The sequence below is a fragment of the Stylophora pistillata genome, chromosome 6 (genome assembly GCF_964205215.1).
Source record: "Stylophora pistillata chromosome 6, jaStyPist1.2, whole genome shotgun sequence".
In the NCBI taxonomy this organism is placed as follows: domain Eukaryota; kingdom Metazoa; phylum Cnidaria; class Anthozoa; order Scleractinia; family Pocilloporidae; genus Stylophora; species Stylophora pistillata.
This window is the reverse complement of record NC_142524.1, coordinates 31,531,575-31,553,495: the sequence shown is the minus strand read 5'-3', so window position 1 is coordinate 31,553,495 and position 21,921 is coordinate 31,531,575. Positions and strand designations below refer to the sequence as shown.

The 21,921-nt window shown below is 37.8% G+C and overlaps 2 protein-coding genes across 2 annotated transcripts; one reads left to right on the top strand and one right to left on the bottom strand.

Annotated features, from left to right (window-relative positions):
• Positions 1-2,302: 2,302 nt before the first annotated feature.
• Positions 2,303-3,958, top strand: LOC148729401 (uncharacterized). The gene has a single exon (XM_088725590.1). It carries the CDS (start codon positions 2,716-2,718, stop codon positions 3,634-3,636), a length of 921 nt encoding a protein of 306 aa, XP_088581716.1. The 5' UTR covers positions 2,303-2,715; the 3' UTR covers positions 3,637-3,958.
• Positions 3,959-4,090: 132 nt separating this feature from the next.
• LOC148729400 (DNA-directed RNA polymerases I and III subunit RPAC1-like) lies at positions 4,091-13,788 on the bottom strand. Its single transcript, XM_088725591.1, has 11 exons — positions 13,684-13,788; positions 12,032-12,094; positions 11,243-11,312; positions 11,021-11,140; positions 10,815-10,864; positions 7,377-7,442; positions 7,042-7,108; positions 6,426-6,545; positions 6,216-6,283; positions 5,773-5,821; positions 4,091-5,028 (listed from the first exon to the last, which is right to left on the bottom strand). The coding sequence occupies exons 1-11, from the start codon at positions 13,738-13,740 to the stop codon at positions 4,907-4,909; spliced, it is 852 nt and encodes a 283-aa protein (XP_088581717.1). The 5' UTR covers positions 13,741-13,788; the 3' UTR covers positions 4,091-4,906.
• Between the last annotated feature and the right edge of the window lie 8,133 nt (positions 13,789-21,921).

Here is a 21,921-nt window from a genome sequence, read left to right as displayed (position 1 = left end):
TCAAAAGAAAAAGCGAGAAGAGCACTGTCTATAACGAAGTGTCATCTAAACGTAACGGTGATCTTAAGACTCATAGTGCCAATTTTCTCGCTGAAATCAGAGAGACTAGCCGGCCTACTTGGTTCGAAAGTAAAGGCTATTGAAAATCATACTTGTCAACTCAAGTTAAACGACCCACGCTAAGATATGTGTCCCATACGTCGAGGAGAAGTATTCCATAAGCAAATACCGCACATAAACTATGTGTTTAACTAAGGAAAGGTGAAGTTGCTACAGCAATACCTTACACGTTGTGGAAGGTGTACGTGATAAAAATTAATTCATCTGCTCCGAAACAAACGGAATAATTACCAGTGACTTCTAACTGCGATATGGTACAATAGGTCATGATTTCCTTGTGAGATGAGATTTTCCTTAGGTAAACATTGAAAGTCAACGTTTTTTGTCTTGTTAATTTGACAACGAAAGAAAACGTTTTTTACAATACAAGCCCTTTTAACGAATGCAAATTTTCCAGTTCCTACGCAATAATCCCACCAATTTTGGACCCTGATTTTCAAAAGATATCATTTAAAGTTTAGCGAAGTGGGAAGGCTACCTATGCTCGGTTTAAAGTCAGAGAAAGTTCAAACGACAGCTTGGCAGAAAAATAGGAGATAGGCCGTACTCTTTAAAAAAGTAACGGATGGCATTTCAGTCAACAGTGAGTAACGAGTCACATTGAAGCAAATTACATTATGCTATCGGGAACCATACTGTGCGGATACTCACCGCCTTACTTCCAGTTTTTCCTCCCTATTTTTAGTAAAACGGACGGCGGAAACCACAAATAAGTAGACGAAGATATCAAAATTAAGCGAATTTGTTACTTGAAATCTATATTATAAGCGGACGACGTATTGAGAGATCCGAATTTTATTTTTACTGATGATTTACGTTTATGATAACTTTTTTTCTTTAGACTTTTGAAAAATTCATTCTGGTAATTCGTTGCTACTTGATTCGAAAATTTGCTGACTCCTCATTCTGATTTATTGGAGCTGAAGAATCATGAGGAAATTTTCTAAACCTTAAATACTATTACCGAGTCAGCCAAAATTTATTACTTTCCTTTTGTTAGTAGCGTTGAACATTAGAAAACGGCCTTTGATTATTTCATAAGCAAATAAAATTAGAGGTCTTTAGCAAAATAGACAGAAGAGTAGGGATCCTAATCTGGAATCTGACCCAAAATTTCCAGTTGACCAGTGACCTACCAAATTTTTCATAGCAAATGTGACGATCTGAAAACCTCATTCCTTTCTCCATGCTCGATACCTTGTAAACGATATTTACTTCCAAGACATAATACAAAATGATAAATACAGAATCCGAGGAAATGTTCACCCGCGCAATGTTTCCATGCGCCAAGGGTGACTCAAATAAAAAAAAATAAGAGTAACGTCTTCTAAAGCACAGGCTGAAGAAACAAGACTTGTTGATTAAGATTACGAAGATTATCATGAGTCAACAGAAATTCAAAATCAACAACTACAGATTAAACACAGAAAAAAGTGAAACAAGACAAATATGAAATCGGGTCATTGCAAATCACTTTAAAAATACCTTAGACCTTGTAAGTTACAAAACGTTTCCCGTGTTCAGTCCGCGCGGGACTGGTAAATCTACGTCCTGTGCATTGTTGATATTATGGTATGGACCATGTGCTCGGACTTCCAGAAGTCAAAGTTCGGTCCCAGATGTTTGTTTATTTTTCTCATGAATGTTTTCTTTACGTTTCCTGCGAGTCCACAAATCTTGTAAAGTATGTTGTCACTGTAGTATTTTCGTTTCGCTTCGTTTTGTTTACGTTTGTTTCCTTTTTGAACAGTCAAACCAGATCTTCGTGAAATTAAAAACTTATTCGAGCATTCGAGTCTACAGACCTGTACAGTAAACATTTCTGAGGAATTATTCATTATCTCTCGACTTGTTGTGGGGGGGGGGGGGGATTGAAGGATTCCTTAGTGACCGGTCCCACGGTCCCATATATTGTACACTATTTCAGCCAGTACAGTAATCGTTATCTTCGTATCAAGAAAAGTGGCTCAAATTTGATAACAATAGGCTTTGTTAGACAAGCGAAAAATGACCCTATATGGCCATTTTTGAACAAAGGCGCAACAGCTTCAGAACACACGAGGGATTTGTCGAAGTTTCCGATTAGCATACGAGCGGGAATTTTAAACGCTCGGAAAGACTAGACTTTAGTTTAGAACTATGACGACTTAGACTTTAGAATTATGACAGTTTCTGGAGAAAGATTTATACGGAGAGAGGTGGTCTGAATGAGACACAACGTATTTTGAATTCTCTATGTGTGCATTTTCACATTAGCGGTCAATTTTTTTCCTGGTGTAGACCGTTGAGAGTTGACTCGACGAGACACATTTACGCTACCCACTTCTCCGAAGCGGCTAAATCAGCGTTTAATTTTCCCTTGGGGTACTCCGGTGACAATTTACCTGTCATGTGCAAATATGCGCTACCTACTCTTCCAAAATAGCTTAATTGTGATGCCAAAAATTTTTTTCCGATTAGTCACGAACTTTTTCGCGTCGCTTCGGCCAAAGTCCCCCAGCGCTACAGAGAACAAAAGGACTATTGTTTACTACCTAATGTGTGAAATCGAGCCGGAACAATAGACAATTTCTTGATGCGTTTGTTTCTGTTAAGATGCGTGGATACCGATTCATGTCCAGCTTCAAGATTTGGTGCCGACTTATGATATTCACTACAACTCTCTATATTCTTTTTGTGATAATGTTCAAGGAGCTTCACCATATGGAACCGTACCTACGTAAACTTGTCCCTGCAAACAAAAACATATCCAGGCCGAAATGCGACATGAAACTCGAAATTGGCCAAATGTGCCCTAAACTTTATACCGACCTGGGAGGTCTGTGTGAGATGGGTAGCACAGGCATCCAATGTCCCGATATTCGCCACAGGGCGAACACCCCATTGAGGCAATCCCAGCTAGTGATGACCAGAATGTTACGAATATTTCATCTCTTGGCTACGAAACACCGCATCCGCTATTGGTTAGCTTGCGGGACGCTCTTAGGGGCTGCCAGACACAAGGGATTCATCCCCTGGGATCATGACGTCGATATAGAAATGCCTTTGGAGGATTACATCAAATTCTTTAAAGTAGCAAGCAGAGATCTCCCGGATGATATTTTCTACCAGAATTCTTTTACAGACATAAACCTTCTGTCTAATTGGCTCCGAGACGTAGTTTCCCCGACTCACCCAGAAATTGGTTATTATTTTAGACCAATGAACCATCGTTTAAGAGATAAGGCAAGTTGCTATGGTTACTGCCTCTCCTACAATTGCAAGTGGCACGACGGACTCATGATCGATTTGTTTGTTAGTGAAAAAAGAAATGAAGACGTTTTTCCACTAAAGGAAATGGAGTTTGAGGGCTTCGTATTTCCAGTTCCCAAGTCCTGGAAGACATATTTAGAGGACGAATATGGAGAAGATGTGCTCAAAATACCCGAGGAGGAGGAGAATCGAAAACCCGCATTAAGGCCATATCCAATGAAGACGTGCAATGCGTTGGCCCGAGAGATCGCTGACTTTGACTGAAGAATTTACCTATTGAAACTATTAATGTTATATTTCTCAGTTAGTACATGTGCTACAACTCGTGATATGATATGATAAGATAATTTCAAAGTTTCCTGTGACACTTAATCGTCACGATGTTTAGGACATGCACAGACTTATCACATTCCATCGTGGTTAAACAATCAAAATTCATTATTAAATAACAGCCTGTTCCGTTCATTGCATCCTTCCCTCTCCCACTCCGAGCTACTCTCGCGCCCCGTTTACGCTTAGAGCAAGCTAACAAAAGGTGATTTTCCGTGGAAAATTCCGGCATGTTCAAAACGTTTCACGGCCAACTGGGAAAACTGAATTGGGCTATTTGCGATGCTCTTTCGGTTGAGAAACATTTTGAATAATTCTTTAAAACACCGGAAGCGTATATTGGTATAAAACCGTATAGAATAAATATAGAAAAACGAAGAGAAGATAATTATTAAAATTGCAGCAATATAATTTTATTGTTATAAAGGCGGATAATGTACTGTGAGCCATTTCTTACTTTTTCAAATTTCTAATTTTCTCTCTTTCATTGCGTATTTATCAACTTGTTTGCATTCACAACAAATGTAAAAGCTTACCATGAAAAATAGAGAATTTTTCAATTGGAGTGTTAGGATTGCTGTCTTAACTTCAATTTGCTCTGGGATTGGTCTAGAAACTAGCACCACTCTCTAAACCAATCAAATGCAAAACTTAAACTAACCACCACTTGGTCGCCTGCGTTTTCCCGCGCTATAGGCAGTTTGCTTGTTTTTAGTTGAGTTCTCATTGGATCTTAACGGTATCTTCCTCTCTTCTGATTGGCCGTTGGCGGTACGCTTGGTGTCATTAGTTCTAAATATTCAACAAGGTTGCAACAATTGCCAGCAAGACAAACAATGTCCAAAAGGATACCTAGTACAAGTCAAAATTCTTGTCCTGAAGTTTTAAGTCCACAGATGAGAGTGTTATTCTGGGACCCCGTTTCCGCCGTTCAGTGGTGGCTTCGTTCTCTTCTCTTAAAATCCCTTTCAGTAGGAGTTATCAATTTTCTTTACATGACACGAGTCACATGGATATTTCTGAAAGGCGAAAGAAGGAATGCGGCCTTCGCTTCCATCACAGGCTAGCGAAACAATACCGTTGTATAAAGTTTTCTTCTATGACGGGACAGGAGACCTGAGAAACGCACGTGTTCAGTGGGTGAGCCAAACAATGTCCACGTGCAAAGTTTTTCTTCTAAGCATGGACCAGAATAAATGGGAGCTCAAGTGTTTAGAGATTGGCCATCAAGTTCAGAGAGGAAATGCCTGCACTTTCCCATTAAGACTTTAATTGACTCACAAACCAGTGTATCTGGAGGAAGTGCACCAGTTGACTCCACGGAGACTACAGAAAACACAGAGAAAACAGTCAGGTCACGTGTCCTTGAGACACTGAAAAATCATAACAGGTATAACACCCAACAAAGCTCTAAAAATACTCACGCTTTAAAAATGACCTTGGTCCACCCCTCGTAATTAGAACCTTAGACCGCTGGCCAACATTCTCCTTATTTCAACTTCACTTAAATTACTTTTAGCTAACACAGCAGTTAGACGTCGGGAATGCGCGATAGGATAAATTCTGCCTGGCTGCACGCCAATTTCCCGTGCAAAAGTTCAAAGGAAGCCATTCGCAACAATCGCTGTCTCGCAAAATGAGCAAATGAAAATTGAGAAGTTCATAGAAATCTGTAAAAGAAAATAACAGAAGGAAAAAAGAAAATTCGACACTTTTCGAACTCAAAGCTTATTCAAGTATGGATATCCTGTTGATTTCTCATTCTGTTTTGAGCGTAACTAAAAAAGTTATACGCTTCTTAAACACTGTGACTCACTGGCTTCTGTGGTTATTTGTACTTGTGCGAGACAACTTGGTTCACAAATACACACACGTTTAACCGCTGTGTTTAGCCCCATTTTAACATCCTCCTAAAATTATTTTTTTATCTCCCAGTACATTTAAACGCGGATCTGCCACTATTCAAACAAAGATTCATCTTGTTTAAGATGTAGTTGAGAACATAGACATTAGCCGATCGAGCAACCGAAAAAGAAAACTGAGTTACAAGTATCAGCCAATCCAACTTACAGATAAAATGGTCTCTAATCCGTGAGAGCTTGACTCGATTCTTTAGTTCCTGAGGATAGTGAGGCGGAAGTTCACACCATCAACATGACTGTAAAGCATAATCAGCTTAACAACACAGAAAATTATAATAACACAGGGTAAGACAATGTGACCAGTAAAAACTATTCCCTCCCCCAATGGGTTTGTTTACTTGTTTGCAACGATACTTATCCTTTCCCCTTTTACGATTTTTTTTTGTTTTGATTTGTTCAGTTTGTGTTTTGTTTTGGTTCCCCCTTCCATTTCTCGAGAAAGCCGACAGTCGGCCGACGTGTTGTTTGTGGGATCGGATTCTTTACTTTCACCGCGAACCCTCACCAAGAAATGCAGTACGATCGTGAGGATTAGCGTTGTCGAAATGTCGACAATTCAAGCGGAAATCTTCAAAGTTAAAGCAAACTTACATCGTGTCTAAACACTTCTCTACTGCATGTATCTCTTCTAGCGTTGGCAACCACAGCTCGTTTGACTCCTACAACAGCAATACAAACAAAACAGTCAACGGTGGGAGTGCTTCCCCGAATATGACAGTAAAAAATGACCTTAATCATCACAATGATTGAGATTTAATAAGGAATGCTTGAAATGAATGCATTTCCTTTCATGTAACATACCGTGTTTATTTTCCACTTTAATGACGCCTTCGGTGAAACACTGCGCCAATTTATCAGCCAACTTATCTTCGCAGGGTTTGACGATCGTTATTTCTGGAAGAAGTCTGTAGGAAGCTGTGGCTGAAAGGAGAATTATAACATAACCAAAGTAAAGCGCGCGCTCTGATTGGTCAATTTAGCGTCCCCCATTTGCCCATGGGTGTACGCTGCTGACGTGAGCAAATGCAAAGGCTATTTTTCCGTGCGCGCTTGTTTTTTCTGGTCACGTAGGATTTGTTAAATAAAAGGGAACTCTTTAGCTACAATGTATCAATGTTATGTTATAAAACAAATGGTAAACACCACAGCGTACACTATTGAGTTATGGATGCACTTGGGAGGTTTGCTAAGCACTCAAGAAGCTAGAGTCGCTCGAGGCTATCGCCTCGAGCGACTCTTGCGCTTCTTTCATGCTTAGCAACCTCTCGCGTGCGTGCACCCATAACTCAATAGTGTACGCTATGGTGTTTACCATTTGTTAAAAAGCGAACTTAATTAATGACGAGTATTTTTGCCTCTTTCGGAAGCGAAAATTCACTAACTCAGACGCAGCCCATGATTGCTTCATTTTACATACCAACAGGCGAGAACTTTGCATGGTCCTTGCCAATTCCTTTAACCGCATGCATTTTAAGATCTAATTCCTGAAAAGAGAACAAAATAAACATAATTGGCTACAAAAACTCTCCACACTACAAGTGTGTTGTTTCTTAGGTCTAACAAAGTTTAAAAGCTTAGCTTTAAGAGTTCTCGGGTATCGCGAGTGCGGATTACTTGTTTTCCTTCTTAAAGCTGGAGTCAGTATGTACATGTACAAAAGACTCATGTTCCTCTCTGTTATTACAACGTCGCTATACATGTACGTCTGTACAATCAGACTAAATTAAGTTATTGCAAAGGGAATGTTTATACCTGTCCCGGTCTGAGCTTTGCAATCAGTATATCGCCGAGGACTGGTCTGATATCATTCGGTCCGTACTGGAAAAAGCGTCAACGATTCAGTGATAAATGCACAGAACTTACAATGTCACTTACACTTGAAGTGCCAATATTGCTTTCTTTCTTCTTTCTTAAGAAGATTTAATTAATAATAATAATAATAATAATAATAATATAAAAAATTCAACTTTATTTCAAAACTTAAAACATTTCAATAGCTTCGCGTGGGTAATGGTTTTTCCTCTCGTACATTTCCAAATTAATTGACACGGAATACATCTGTTAAATTCGGTTCTCTAGGATCAGACTCATATCAGACCCAAAACTAACTTTGATAACAAAAACGACCTAATAATAATAATAATAATAATGATAATTATAATAATAATAATAATAACAATAATAATAACGTAGTTTTGTGAATTTTACCAAATTGCTTCTACCTTTTTGTGAATTTATTATTAACTTATTATGATTATATTTTAGGGCAAGTCTAATTTAATCTCTTGAACAATAAAGACGCTTTTTTATTTTAGCATCGACAATAATAATATTGATGATAATAATAATAATAATAATAATAATAATTTCAAAAGACTATCCGTGATCTGGACGAGCCCACTATCTGATTTTAACCGCGTCCTTGCTACAAACCAGTTTGCACTTCCAGCACTCACATACCCCATGTGAACCCAGCATTGGCCACTTGCTGAGTTGCGTGACATCGACAGACGAACAAGAAAGATCATCTGCGAAAATGGAGGGCGTCATCCACTTAGCTCCATAGCGGTGCTATATCTACCTAGGGAGAAAGGAGGACGAGGACTACGAGCCATTGAACAAGAGTATAAGCTGATCAAGATCAAAGCAGCAGTTAAACTCTATGAAAGTCTAGACCCCAAGATGAAATCTGTGCAACAGTTTGAAGAATGTGCTATAGTCAAGGGATTCTCCTCTCTTATCACTGACTCGAAGAAGTTTGCACAAGAACTGGATATAACTCTGAACTTGAATACCACTGAACCATCACGTAGCCCAACAGAAGAACCAGAGATAGCTACCAAAGATATGCACACCAAGAAGCATATAAAGAAAGTTGTAAATGAGAAACTAGTCAAAAAAGTCGAAGATCAACAGTGGCGAGGAAGTCTTTTAAAAGCAAGATGGCAAGATGATCAACTGAGCCTTGAAAATTGTTTTGCATGGCTTAATAAATGGCAATGTGCTCCTACCCACTGTATCGCAGGCATCATGGAACTGTACGAACAGCTCACACCAACAAAGGTCTACATGGCCTACAAGACTGGAACAACGGACAAGAACGATGTCAAATGTAGAATGTGTGGCGAAGGTCCTGAGAGCATGGCACATGTACTTGCTGGATGTCCATCATTAGCTCAGTCCAAGTACTTAGAAAGGCACAATTTTGTTTTTAAAGTGTTCTTCTTTGAGATGCTCAAAGACCTAGAGCTCGCTGATAGTACTCCGCCATGGTTCTCAGATGTGAAGCCCAAACCTCTTTATAAGTCACCTGATGCTCAGGCATACTGGGATGTACCAGTATATGCTGATCATACGTACGTACAATCTAATCGTGTGGATGCACGTTTCATCGACCACAAAAACAAGAAGGTACTTATGGTGGAAAGGAGCTGCCCTTGGATCAACAACAGAGACAAGAAAGACAAAGAAAAGACCAAGAAGTATGGAGCACTTAAGACTTGAGCTGACAAAACAACACCCAGGATACAAGATCTCACAAGTAAACGTCATTATAGATGTACTTGGAGGATGGTCTAAAGCCATGGAAACTGAAATGAAGGGCTTCTTTGGTACAAGGTACAAAGAAATATTGCTGAGTATGCAGAAAGCTGTATTAAGTAGCACTCTGAACATTGCAAGAACATTTAAACTGGTTACAGCGTAAGAATTTTAATGACATTATGATTTGATTATTATGAACAGGATTTTATGAACATTTTAAGTTAAGGATATTTTAAGAACCGAACAGTAAATCATGAAAATTAAAAAAAAAAACATCTTAGTATTGGGCCAATTGACACTTTTATCGTTTTATATTGATCATTTATATTTAAGTAGTATTAGATATTATTATAGTTAACAGTCCTATCATGCAGATAGGTTACGAATTTTCACCCTATCTTGCTTAGCTCACTAGCATCCAAACGTGTATACTGCATAATAATAATAATAATAATAATAATAAAGAAGCGGCTAAGTGCGCGGAGGAGTTGGGGCTGGAGTTGGATTTGGAACATGCGCAAGGGATCAAGAAAGAGGTGCGGAGGTGCCAAATTGAGAAGTTAGAGGATGAGATCAGAAACCAACGGTGGCAAGGGCGTCTAGTGACTACTAGGCTGGAGGATGAGAGTTTGAGTGCTGATGGGTGTTTCTGGTGGCTCACAGAGTGGAAGAACTGCCCATCACACACAATTGCTGGACTCGTCGAGCTCTACGGGCAGCTATTGCCAACGCGAGTATACACGAGTCAGAAGACCCACACAAGCGGAGAAGGCGAGGTGAGGTGCAGATTATGCGGCAAGGCTCAAGAGAGTGTGGCACATATCTTGTCAGGATGCAGTGCGCTGGCCCAGAACAAGTATCTCTCTAGACACGACGCAGCACTGAAGGTACTGCTTTACCAACTGTTGTATGATGAGGGATTCATAGACGAGATACCACCCTGGTACTCACCCGACAAGCCGAAGCCCGTGTATGAGTCAGAGAATGTTAAAGCTTATTGGGATGTCTCTATATATGCTGATCAACAAGAGGTCAGATGCAATTGGGTGGATGCACGCATTGTAAATCATATGTGCAAGAGAGTTGTGACGCTGGAAATGAGCTGCCCGTGGGTTAACAATCGGACAAGAAAGGATGAAGAGAAGACACTGAAGTACGGACCCCTTCACTGGGAACTAAGACAGCAGTTCCCAGGCTACGAAGTGAATCAATATAACATCATAATGGATGCCCTCGGGGTGTGGTCACGGGAGCTGGATGTCATGATGCGTGAGCTGGTGGGAAGCAAAAGCACAGACGTACTGCAAAAGATGCAGAGGGCAGTGCTCTAGGGCACGCTGAATATTGCCCGGACTTTCAAGGTGGCAGTTTGACTTCCTGTTAGAAGGAGGACCATAGACACAACAGAAAACCTTTTTAGGATTAGTTAATGTACATTTATCTCTTTACTCCATGGCTCACAGGTTACGGTTTTCGCCCTGTGCTGCCTGATTAGAATGTAGCATTCAGTTGATTTCTCTGCGACATAATAATAATAATAATGATAATAATAATAATAATAATAAAATAATAATAATACATCAAATTCAATAAGGAAACATAGTTTCGTGTGATGCAGTAGCAAATTCATTATTTTTCTTAGTCTACCTTCCTGGCCTGATTTCCGATTGGCACCCACTTTATGAGATCTGTCGTAACTAAATGAACAAAGATAATGTTAAAATGTAAGGCAAAAACTTATGCAGGGTATACCATGGAGTATCCTGTGACATTTGCCTAATATGCTCAAGTCTAGTTTACTCCTGTCAAGAATGTATCTTTCAAATTATATAACTTAAAAAACTCACATTTACCTTTGGAGTTTACAAATAATTCATCAGCGTCTGTGGCATTCTTTGGTGCATTCTTGTTTTTGATGCACTTAACTTTTAGGTCAAACTGTAGTGTTGTGTCATCTTTGGTTTCTTCATCTCCTTTAGAGAAATAAATACATAACTTAGTCATGGTGCTGTTCCAAAAACTTTCCACACCTGTCAAAGGAAAATGTACCTCTAAATTACACCTGAAACACTTACCATCTTTCTTAAAATCAAATTCTCTGGGATCTGCAAAAATTGGAATGAGTCCTAACCTATGAGCCAATACCTTCAGATAAAAACAAGATTAGACACAGAAGTTAGAATAAATCTATTCATACAACTGACAATTCAAAATTTTCTACTGGAGCTTTTCAGTTTGCATTTTTTGTTCAAAGCTTTGGAAACAAATAAAATTACATGATATTTGGAGGACTGCAGACACATCTCTGGGAAGAAAACTAACTGCTAGCAATATAGGTATATAAGATAGAATGTATATATGAAGTTCATATATTTTGAACTGCAGTATTAGATACGTGTGATGCATGATCCTTGCAGTACGGAGTGCTATTTATGCAATAGCAAAAATCAGACCTGAAAAAAATCAGGTCTGTATGGGATTTGAACCACTGACCTCTGCAATACTAGTGCAGAGCTCTACCAATTGAGTTAATAAGCAGAGGTCAGTGGTTCGAATGCCGTACAGGCCTGATTTCTTTCAGGTCTGATTTTCGCTATTGCATAAATAGCGCTCCATACTGCGCCGGATCATGCATCACATGTATAGGTATATAAGTTGCTAATTTCAAGATTTCATATCAACCAGGAGTTTTTTTACACTACTTTTAAACTAACAGAATCTTGTTTAAGGAGGCAATTATTTGCAGAACTTCTTCATACTTGGGAAGAACTAAAGTATACTAAGCTACCATCCATTCCAGCATAGAAAAAGACCCTAGAAAATACAAAATGATTAGAGAGGAATAAAAATTTTCATCAACATACCTCATCTTGGATGATAGAGGTGTTATTGTATATGAAGACTTTTTCAATTGCCATTGTTGGGACCTATTTACATGAAACATACATTGCACATAGCTTTCAGTCTCAATACCCAATACACTTTGATCAAAAATGCCTTACTACAATCAGGGCACGACACTAACTTTTCAACTTACTAGCCAAGTGGCTGGTGACATCTTAGATTTTACGACAATTTCAGTTTGTTTACTAGCCAAACTGGCTAGTAAACAGACTGAAAGTATTGTTACTCCCATTATTGCCCGGTTGTTTGAGAAGGTCGTGTATCATACACAAGCACAGTCAGTCATTGAGAACAACCTGAGCCACACCCAATTTGCATATAGACAGGCGGGTAGTTGCACAAATGCCTTGCTCGCTATCCAGCACCAGACATACAAGTATTTAGATAGCAGTGACTGTAGCGCAGTGCGAACTTTTACCATGGACTTTAGTAAGGCTTTCGATTTTGTGAACCATGCTATTTTGTCTGCCAAACTGAAACAGCTACCTCTAAATCCGTACATCATCAATTTGTATCATAGTTAATTTCCTCTATGCAAGACAACAACGTGTTGTTAGTTATAAGTTTTTAGGACAGTGGAAATCTGTCAATAGAGGTACCACACAAGGTAGTGTAAGCGGACCATATCTTTTTAATATATTTTTGAATGATTTGGAGATTTTTTTTAATGGTTGCCCTGTGCTTTTTAAATATGCCGATGATTCCACTATTCTTTTGGCTATCACGGAATAGTGACCCGTCTGCCGACTTAGTACGACAGTTCTTACCATGGTGTAAAGACAATAGAATGGTCTGCAACCTTTGCAAACGTAAAGAGCTAGTTGTTAAAAAAAAATCATAATGTACTCCACTCTCCAATTCATAATATTCCCCAATGTAATAGCTTTGTTTTACTAGGAGTAACTTTGCAGAGTGACGGAAAATTTAAAGAGGATGTAAGAACTAAGCTTGTCAAAGCAAACAAGTGTTTACACGTCCTACGAACATTGAGAAAGGTACATTACTCTCAGGCAGAGATTGATCATCTTTTTATATCCATTGTTTTGGCTAACTTTAGCTATGCACTTTCAGTCTATGGGGCATCTGAGTCCGATGTTACGGTTGTACAAAATGTTTTAGACCGATGTCATAAACACTGTTTTATCTCATTTCTAGTTTTTGTCAACAACCTTTTAAACAAACAAGACTGAAACATTATGAAGAAACTAAAATCAACGGATTACCACCCCCTGAAAGAAATCATTCCTGTCCAAAAGACATATGTACACAATCTTAGGAAAAAAGGCTGCGCATGCCTGAAAATTAATACACAGCGCTTTATGAACACCTTTGTAAATAGGTTGATATTTAAGCTCCATTTATTGCAAATTTTTATTCCTAATATGTATGTAGATTTCTGTTGTAGTTTTTCCGAATTCATTGTAACATAAGATATGTAGTTTTATCTTATGATGGAATAAATACTTTATATTATTATTATTACAATTATTATTATTATTATTATTATTATTATCAATGGAAATAAAAACCACCACCCAAAACTAAATTTCTACTAGTCTGTGGCTAGTGGGCTACCATTAGTGTCAAGCCCTGACAATGAATACATACTCACCTCTGATAACAAAATCCTCCTCACAGCATTTGCAATAGAAGCATCAACACCAATCATGTCAAATTCAAGTTCACTCTTGTTCAAGTGCTTTATTTCAATGCTGAATTTCTGTGACGTGAAATAAAAAGACAAGATGAGCAAGTCACAGCAAATCCATTTCATTGCTTGCTTGATGAGGCAAGGTGAGACATTCAACAAGCTTGGACTGTATATTTGACCTCTTCGGCTCTAGAATGCAAGGTTGAGCTCTTGTGAACTTCTACTGATAGAACTTGTGATACTCTACTTTAATAAAAGCCTTTAAGAAATGGGCATTCCCAATCCTTCAAAATAAATAAAAGTCTTTAATTATACCGACTCTATCAAAGGGCTTTGACCCTTATGATACTTTGTTTCTTAATACATATACATTTTTATAATACTGGTTAATTGAATTATAGCATTAGCTCAGATATAAAATGCAGTCAATACCTTGTTATATGCACACAAAGCATGAGTCTGCCACACCAATGACAGGCATGCAATACAGTAATTCAGAAAATTGTGTCACAAAAATCTTCTAGAGGAACATTATCGACAAGCATGACAGAAAACCAATGGGAAGTCTGCAAATGAGATCTTGATGATACTGCACTTAACTAAGTCAAGTACATTGTACACAAAACCGTGCAACAATCTCAGGGAGTAAGAATGTTTTAAAACAAAAGAAATTGATAAATAAAGATGAAAAAGGACAAATAAAGGAGCAACTAAAGAATCCAATTATCAACTCACGTCCAGTGTTTGTGGGCAGTTTTAAGAAAGAGGAATAACACCTCACTGGCATCAATTATTTTGGCACAGATGCAACTCGATAAGAAGTAAACAATGAGCCCTGTCTCTTAAATGTTACCCTTTGCAAATTCAACCAGTTCACTGAGCATTCTGCAGTTGCGATAAAAATAATCAAAGAACTCAACATTTCATAAACAAAATCAGGTCATCATGATCGACTAGATCACATATAATCTAATTACGGCAACTATACCTGGGATTAATTAAACTCGACATCGTGCAATTTCGTTTACTTCCGCAGACAAAGAGTCCTTTTAGTTTCTTCACTAAGTACTGCTAAATATTAATCGAAAGAAAGTTCGAATTGAGGAGACAAGTTCAGCCGAATTTAGACTGACGTGGATACAATGCGTCAATGAATGTAAATAATCACCGTATAATTCAAATGTTGGAAAGATTCAGAGCTCCAAATCAACTTTGCGTCGTTAGTAAATCACAATGTTTGTGTACCTTTTGATGTACCACAACAGTTTCTTAAAAAAACTGTCTTGTTAATCCTAATTAAAGGAAACACTAGTTGAAAGAAATCATCATGAACTCCTCTGCCCCCAGACAAAGGCATCATGGTGGGCCATCAGACCAATGACAAGGTCGATTTCACAGCTGATTTAACAGATAATTTGTAAATAATTCTTAAAGTGATAGCTCGCACGTGTTGGTAGCACATTCCGAGAAGGAAGAAAAAATGATTTTGTCATGGCACGTGCGTATAGCAAAATAAGAAAATTATTTTTCTTCCTCTTCTACACGCGGATTCGCCATTCATTTCTTGGCCACTCAAATCTACTGCAAAACCGCAAGTTTCCAGGGCGATTGCGGTTAAGCCTTCACTTCCTTCAAATAGAATCAATACTAACAGTTACTCCCTTTCGGCGAATATTTGTCAGGTTTTAGTATAATTGCTTAGGTGCTTTCGAATTCTGTTGCATATATTCATTTTGATGTTGAAACATTCTGTTTTAATTGTTTTGATTAGTCGTACTGAGATAAAGAGCCAGTTCCTGTTAGCTAGAGCTGGGTTGGTTTATTTAACTCAACAACACAAAATTTTTTCTTTTGAAAAGTGTTACTCCAGACTCATTAGCATCTTTTGTGCTCTTCGGAAGAGGATTTTGTTTATCGCTTTCATCACTTCCCTGGTAAAACTGACAAAACGCGAGATAGCCATTTTAAAATTTAACGCTGCTGTTATAATCACCTCGTGCGAGGTGATTATAGCATCTTTATTATACGTCTAGATTATGGCAAGATATGACGCAATCCTTGACCAATCAGAGCGCACGCATCTCTATAATCCCCCGGGGCAATTATAAAAGAACAAGATACTTTATTAGCTCTCGGCTTCTTCGACCAGCTTGCGATTGAAAATTTACTTCGCGCCTTTTCAGTGCTTAAATCTCAGTATGTATAAAATAAATATCTTTCTTTTCTGTGCCTCAAACCATGCAGGCAAGACATTGCTGGCCACCCTCGCACCTGTCCAGCAGATCGAGAGAATTTACCAACTGACGGGGTAATACGACAAACAGAGGTCTTGTAGAAAGTCTATCAATATTCACGTTAGATTTTCTCTTTTTACTTTATTTTCTTAATTGATGTTCAATGCTATTGAATTGAATTGAATTGAATTGAATCTTTATTAAGTCATAAGATAAATAATCACATATCCTATGTTACAACATTAAAAGAAGGTATATATATAAATTACAGAGAAAATCAAGATAAAAATTATAAGACTAGATTATGTTTAAAAATTAAGCGATTAACAAACGTGTTTTTGAACCTATCAGTGTTTATTTTAGGATGGTGACTTGTCTCTTTCCTCAGATTGTACTTGGTTGATTTCTTTTTTGGCATTATAGCTCTTAAAGGGTGTATTGTATTATTAAAAACATTCTTGAAGATACGTGTGTCCTGTTGAACTAACAATTCATAAACATTAATGTGGTCGGATGTATACTTGCGCTTATAACATCGATCTAAGAAACATTGGATTGTTGTTAATTCGGAATTTACAGCGCCAAATACGGACAGCCCGTATAATATATTTGGTAGAAGCAGATTTAGAAACAGATGGTCTATTTCGGCCTGATTGTACCCTTCTTTCCTTAAAGATCTTAGAATGAACAGGCACTTGTTTGCTTTGATTGTTTGATTTGTTTGCTTTGATTTTATTAGGAAATTTTCTTCGACAAAGCCACTGAAAGGAAGATTCTCCCGTTCATTATAAGATGCCCTTTTACAAAGGATGGGTGCCAATGGCGTGGAGAATTAAGGAGCAAAAAGGTAAGATTGATCACTTTGCCTTTATTTTAACCAATAACACATTTTAATTTGTCTAAATCAAAATGTGTTTGATAGTTATCATCTACTGTGGATTATTAAAGGTGATTAAGTGCTTTTAACTTTGGTTTCATCCACAGACTCACTTAATATCCTGTCCCTTCGAAGACATTCAATGCACCAATAAAAATTTCCCTATATCTGTAAAAAGGAAAGATTTTGATGAACACTTAATGGTTACTTGTTTATGGAGAGTCGTACAATGCGTGCACTGCCAAGAGCCACACCCAAAGGGTCAAATAAAGGTAAATATTACAATATAACAACATCAAGGGGCCACTTCAAAGCTGCGAGAGAAAAAGTGAACAAAATATTACGTACACGGCAAAAGCGAAACAGGTTACTTTCACGTAGAAACGGCAAGGCGCAACCAGCAAACGTGAAAAAATGGCGGGAAAAACAAGGTCATATAATCACTCTTGCCCTTCACGTTTCACGTAAACGTGGTGCTAAATCTCTCTATTTTATCGCTAACTAGATGCACAGCAAAATATGACCTTTTTATTTTTTTAATACGGCCATACAGATGTAATGTGAATGTCGTGCGCGCTGATTTGCCAGCTGAAGCTATAACCAAGTAGTAAAAAATTAACAGTTGTTTGGTCTATTGACTGCGATAAACAAGTTGTTTTGGTACCGAACAATACCCTTGTCGAAAAGGAAGCGAATCGAATAATCAATTTCTTTTTTCTATAGAAGCATGTTGGTGAAATATTCAAAAAGGTTCAATTGCCCTGTCCCTTAAAGTGTGGCACTCTGGTCCCCAGAGAAAAGGTCAGGATCTAGCCTTCTCATAAATATATGTTATCTGTTTTCTCTAGGGTATGGTAGCGCGCAGCTTGGCAATTTTTTTTCTGTCAAAGTTCTAACTCCTTGTATACCTTGAGGACTTCACCATTTTGTCTAAATCATTTAAATTTTAGCCTTACGTCCTGCTTAGATTTACTGCATAGATTGGATGAATCTGGCGAGTTTGTATGGGTATTGTTAGGTATGAAATCGACAAGTTTTCAAGTGAAAGGTCCTCTAAAAGTATATTTTATTCAGAAAATGACAGTCTCGTAGCTAATTAAAAAAAGAAAAACAAAGGAAATTAGGGACGACTATTTAATTAAGCTGTCGACAGACATACAAAACAAAAGGAAATACATCAAGAATTTGAGACTGACTGCTATATTAAATGCATTTCTTACAGATTTCAAACCATTCAATTATTGATTGTCCACAAACGATAATCGACTGTCCCTTTGCTGAAATGAGCTGCAATACCAAGGTAATTATTTCAAGTGATTATCTTAGTATACATACACCAGATGCAAGTTTCTAATAGGTCTTTATCAAGATCTCATGCCTTCCTTCTGACTAATCGACAAGTTATTTTGGGGAAGAATATAACCAAGAGTATGTTGTCTTGCAAATAAAGACTATTCGATCAAACCACTAAATTAATAAATATAATTGTCCGCAAACGATAATCGCCTGTCCCTTTGCTGAAATGGACTGCAATACCAAGGTAATTATTGCATGTGATTATCTTAGAGACCTAGAGGTTGGTAGGTCTTCTCTATGAAAATCTCATACCCTCCTGCCCTGGGCAAATTATTTTGGGGAAGAATATGATCATGAGCATGTCGTCTTGCATATAAAGACAACGGCTGTATGTACTTCTGATACTTGTCTCGTGGCTATTGGAACACCGGGTAGCATAGCAGTATGGCACTTAAAACAGTTAAGGAAAAAGGCACAAGGCAATATTAATTAAAGAAAAGAATATAAATAATAATGTAAAGCTCGTAAAGAAATGTACCAAAATAAGGATGGAGGAATAGAAATACAGAGGTTAAAGTGTCTAAGCATGGTTTTGCAATGTTAGTGGACAAAGTGCAAGGTGTAACCCTCTTAATCAGTTGAACTTTCCCTGCAGTTCTTAAGAAAGCAGACTGACTTTCATCTTACGTCCTACATGCAGGTTCATCTCGACCTGACCTGTGCAAGGTTACAAAGTGGTCAAGACAAGCAGGATAAGTTAAAAGAAACGACAACAAAACTTCAAGCGCAACTCGTGGACGTAAATAAGAAGTATAACACACTTCAGGAGAAGGTAGCTTCAGAACAGAGAAAGTCTGATGAAAAAGCCAACCTCCATCTGAAAGAAATTAAAAGAGAACTTCAGGAAAAAATTGACATGCTTCAAGCGCAACTCCCTAACGTAAATGTGAAGTATAAAACACTTCAGGAGAAGGTAACTTCAAAACAAAGAAAACTGGAGGTGACCTATGCGGTGTTGGAAGAGAAAATACATACTCTACAAAACCAATAGGAAGAAAACGAAAGAAAATTAGAAGAGCGAATTACCAGAAGAGAAATTATTGAGCTCCCTCCGTTTAAAAAGGCAGTGGAGAAAGTGAACTTCCTTCAAGCTAGGCTCAGAAGTCAAGTTGAGAAAGAAAATGCCACGAAACCACCACAATTCATTTGGAAAATTGAAAGCTTGAAAAATTGAGCTCTTTGTTGATCGAAAAAAAGAGAAAAACTTTAAAATAGAGAGCCACCCCTTCTACGCTGCACCGTTTAGCTACAAATTGAAAGTGTACATGTTTCTTTCCGTGCTACCTAAGTGTAAGGAAAGACCGTAGATTGCCATATGTTGCTTAGAATGATAAGGTAAATTAAAATTTCCAGCAACATAAGGAAGTTTATAATAGTGCGAAGAAGGTTAGATGAGGCATTCTGCCTGGTAGGAGAAGGATTATTTTTCTTAGCTAGATACCTGTAAATGATCCTGTCTATGACCCAAGATGGAAAACAATTTTTCCGCAGCCGGAAACTAAGTTTCTTAACATCCAGATGAAAAGCAACCCAGGAATTATTGATCTTATATACTCTGTCGATCAATGTTCAGACTAAACCTAATTTGTAAATCAAAGGGGCGAGGCTGAGATAGTTAGCAAGAAGACCAGTAAACGCCTTCTTGCGATATACACTAGTGACGATGGATGACTGTTGTCTGACAATATGTCTAGAAACGATAATTTCTTATCAATTTCCCTTTCCATTGTGAAACGAATACTGGGGTGCTTGGTGTTGACATAATCAAAGAGCATGAGCGCGTCCTCCTCGCTATTGAACAAACAAAAGGTGTCATCAACAGAACGTCTGTAGAACAGAACTTCAGAGAATGAATAGTTATCCAGCCAGTTTTTTTCATGATGTCCCATAAAAAGGTTTGCAAGTACTGGAGCAAGTGGGGAACCCATAGCAACCCCATCTATTTGATCATAAAACACACCCTTGAACATTGAAACCGGTCTCAGCTGTTGAGAAGGTAAAAACCGTTTTCAGGTCAGCGGCGTTTATCTTAAGACCAGTGTTACCTTGATGAATGTACTTGATCGCCAGATCAATGCATCCATCAAGAGGTGTACTAGTGAACAAACTCTCAACATCGAAAGATACCATGATGTGCAGTCAATGGCAGAGGAAGTATTTTACAAGCGATGACTGATGTCGCGGGCGTACGCATTAGGATAGGATGCACGCTTGCGCATATTGTATTTACTAGTTATGTAAAAAGATGAAGTAGATTACGTTGAATAGTTTTTAAAATGTTCACAAAATTTCCCTGGAGTAAGTTCCCTAGCGTGTTCCTCGCATTCCAGTCAATTCAGATTTCCTCAGCACGGCTTTTCTTTTCAATGTCTGAACTGAACAGAGTCGATGGAAAATCATTGCTGTACATCATTTGTATTCTCGGTTATTTTGGTTTTATCTACTGAGTTGATCTGCGAGTTTTACCGCTTTCCTTGTTGCCTAGAAATAGGAAAAGGCCGCAGGCTGCCGTATGCTGCTTAGAATGATTAGGAATATTACAATGTCTAGCGACTACTTTGGATGCGTCTTAAATTAATTAGACATCAATCTCTCGTTCGTTGAGGATTTCTTCCCAATAGATTTGCTGTCTTTTGATGGTGAGTAAAATGTACTAGAGTCAAATGATGTCGTTTTTACGTCAGATACTGTACATACTACAATGAAAGTGATGCCATTCTATGCACTTATGTCGAGCTATACCAGACAGACACGATTTATACATCGAAGATGATCTCAGTGCGGTTAAGTGGTTAACTGTTAGCCGTAAAACGGCCAAAACAATTTAACCGTTAGACGTAAAGATTGACAACTTTTAATCGTCAGTCGTTCAAAAAGGCTAATCTTAAAAACTGCTCTAAATAACTCAACCGTGAGCATAAAATGGCCAAAATTTTAACTGTTAGCCGTAAAAGCCATATTCCTACCGTAAAAGCCATAATCCTATCAAGAAACTCATTAAATGTATTAAAAGAAACTCCGAAAGTTTTGTTAAAGAGTAACAATAATTTTTGCCTTCGAAATTGCATCTTTGAATACCAAATAACCGCTTGACCTAGAATATTCGTAAATATCAACGTTAAAGGTTACCGAAGCAACATAACTTCTTAGAGACATATATTATCAATGTATCAGTTTCCTTGGGATAAGCTATCGTCTAAAGATATTTAAACCACTCAATTTGAGTTAAAACTAATGTCTATAGTTTTCGGCGCGGGGTTGGTACTTTTTCGAGGTCTCCGAAAAACCGAAAACACCTCTGTACTGTTGATGAAAATCACCACTGGTCGTTTTCAATATTGCCAATGGTGGTTTTCAATTCTTTAGCGGCATATTTTGAGATTTGTTTTGTATATATATATATATATATATATATATATATATATATATATATATATATGTATATATAACTAACTGCAGACAGTACTAATTCGGCCTTCTGGACCTCATCAGTGCAAATCAGAAACCACACATCTTCCTTCCGTGATCAAAAGAAGAGACACGAGACTAAATTATCTAAACACATATGGACACTGAAGGACAATAACAAACCTTTCAAGCTAGCGAGGAAAATCATCAAACAATGCATACCGTGCAACAACATTACTAAGAAATGTAATTTATGTCTTTTTGAAAAATTCACGATCATATGTAAAAAGGAACTTTGCAGTCTAAACAAGCGAAATGAGCAAG

Excerpts from the sequence above, each read along its gene's own strand:
- LOC148729401 (XM_088725590.1), top strand. The coding sequence starts at position 2,716 with ATGCGTGGATACCGATTCATGTCCAGCTTCAAGATTTGGTGCCGACTT.
- LOC148729400 (XM_088725591.1), bottom strand. The coding sequence starts at position 13,740 with ATGATTGGTGTTGATGCTTCTATTGCAAATGCTGTGAGGAGGATTTTG. Across the intron at positions 11,141-11,242 it reads ATTTGATTTTAAGAAAGATG|GAGATGAAGAAACCAAAGAT; the intron begins GTAAGTGTTTCA and ends ATTTCTCTAAAG. Across the intron at positions 10,865-11,020 it reads ATTATTTGTAAACTCCAAAG|TTACGACAGATCTCATAAAG; the intron begins GTAAATGTGAGT and ends TTGTTCATTTAG.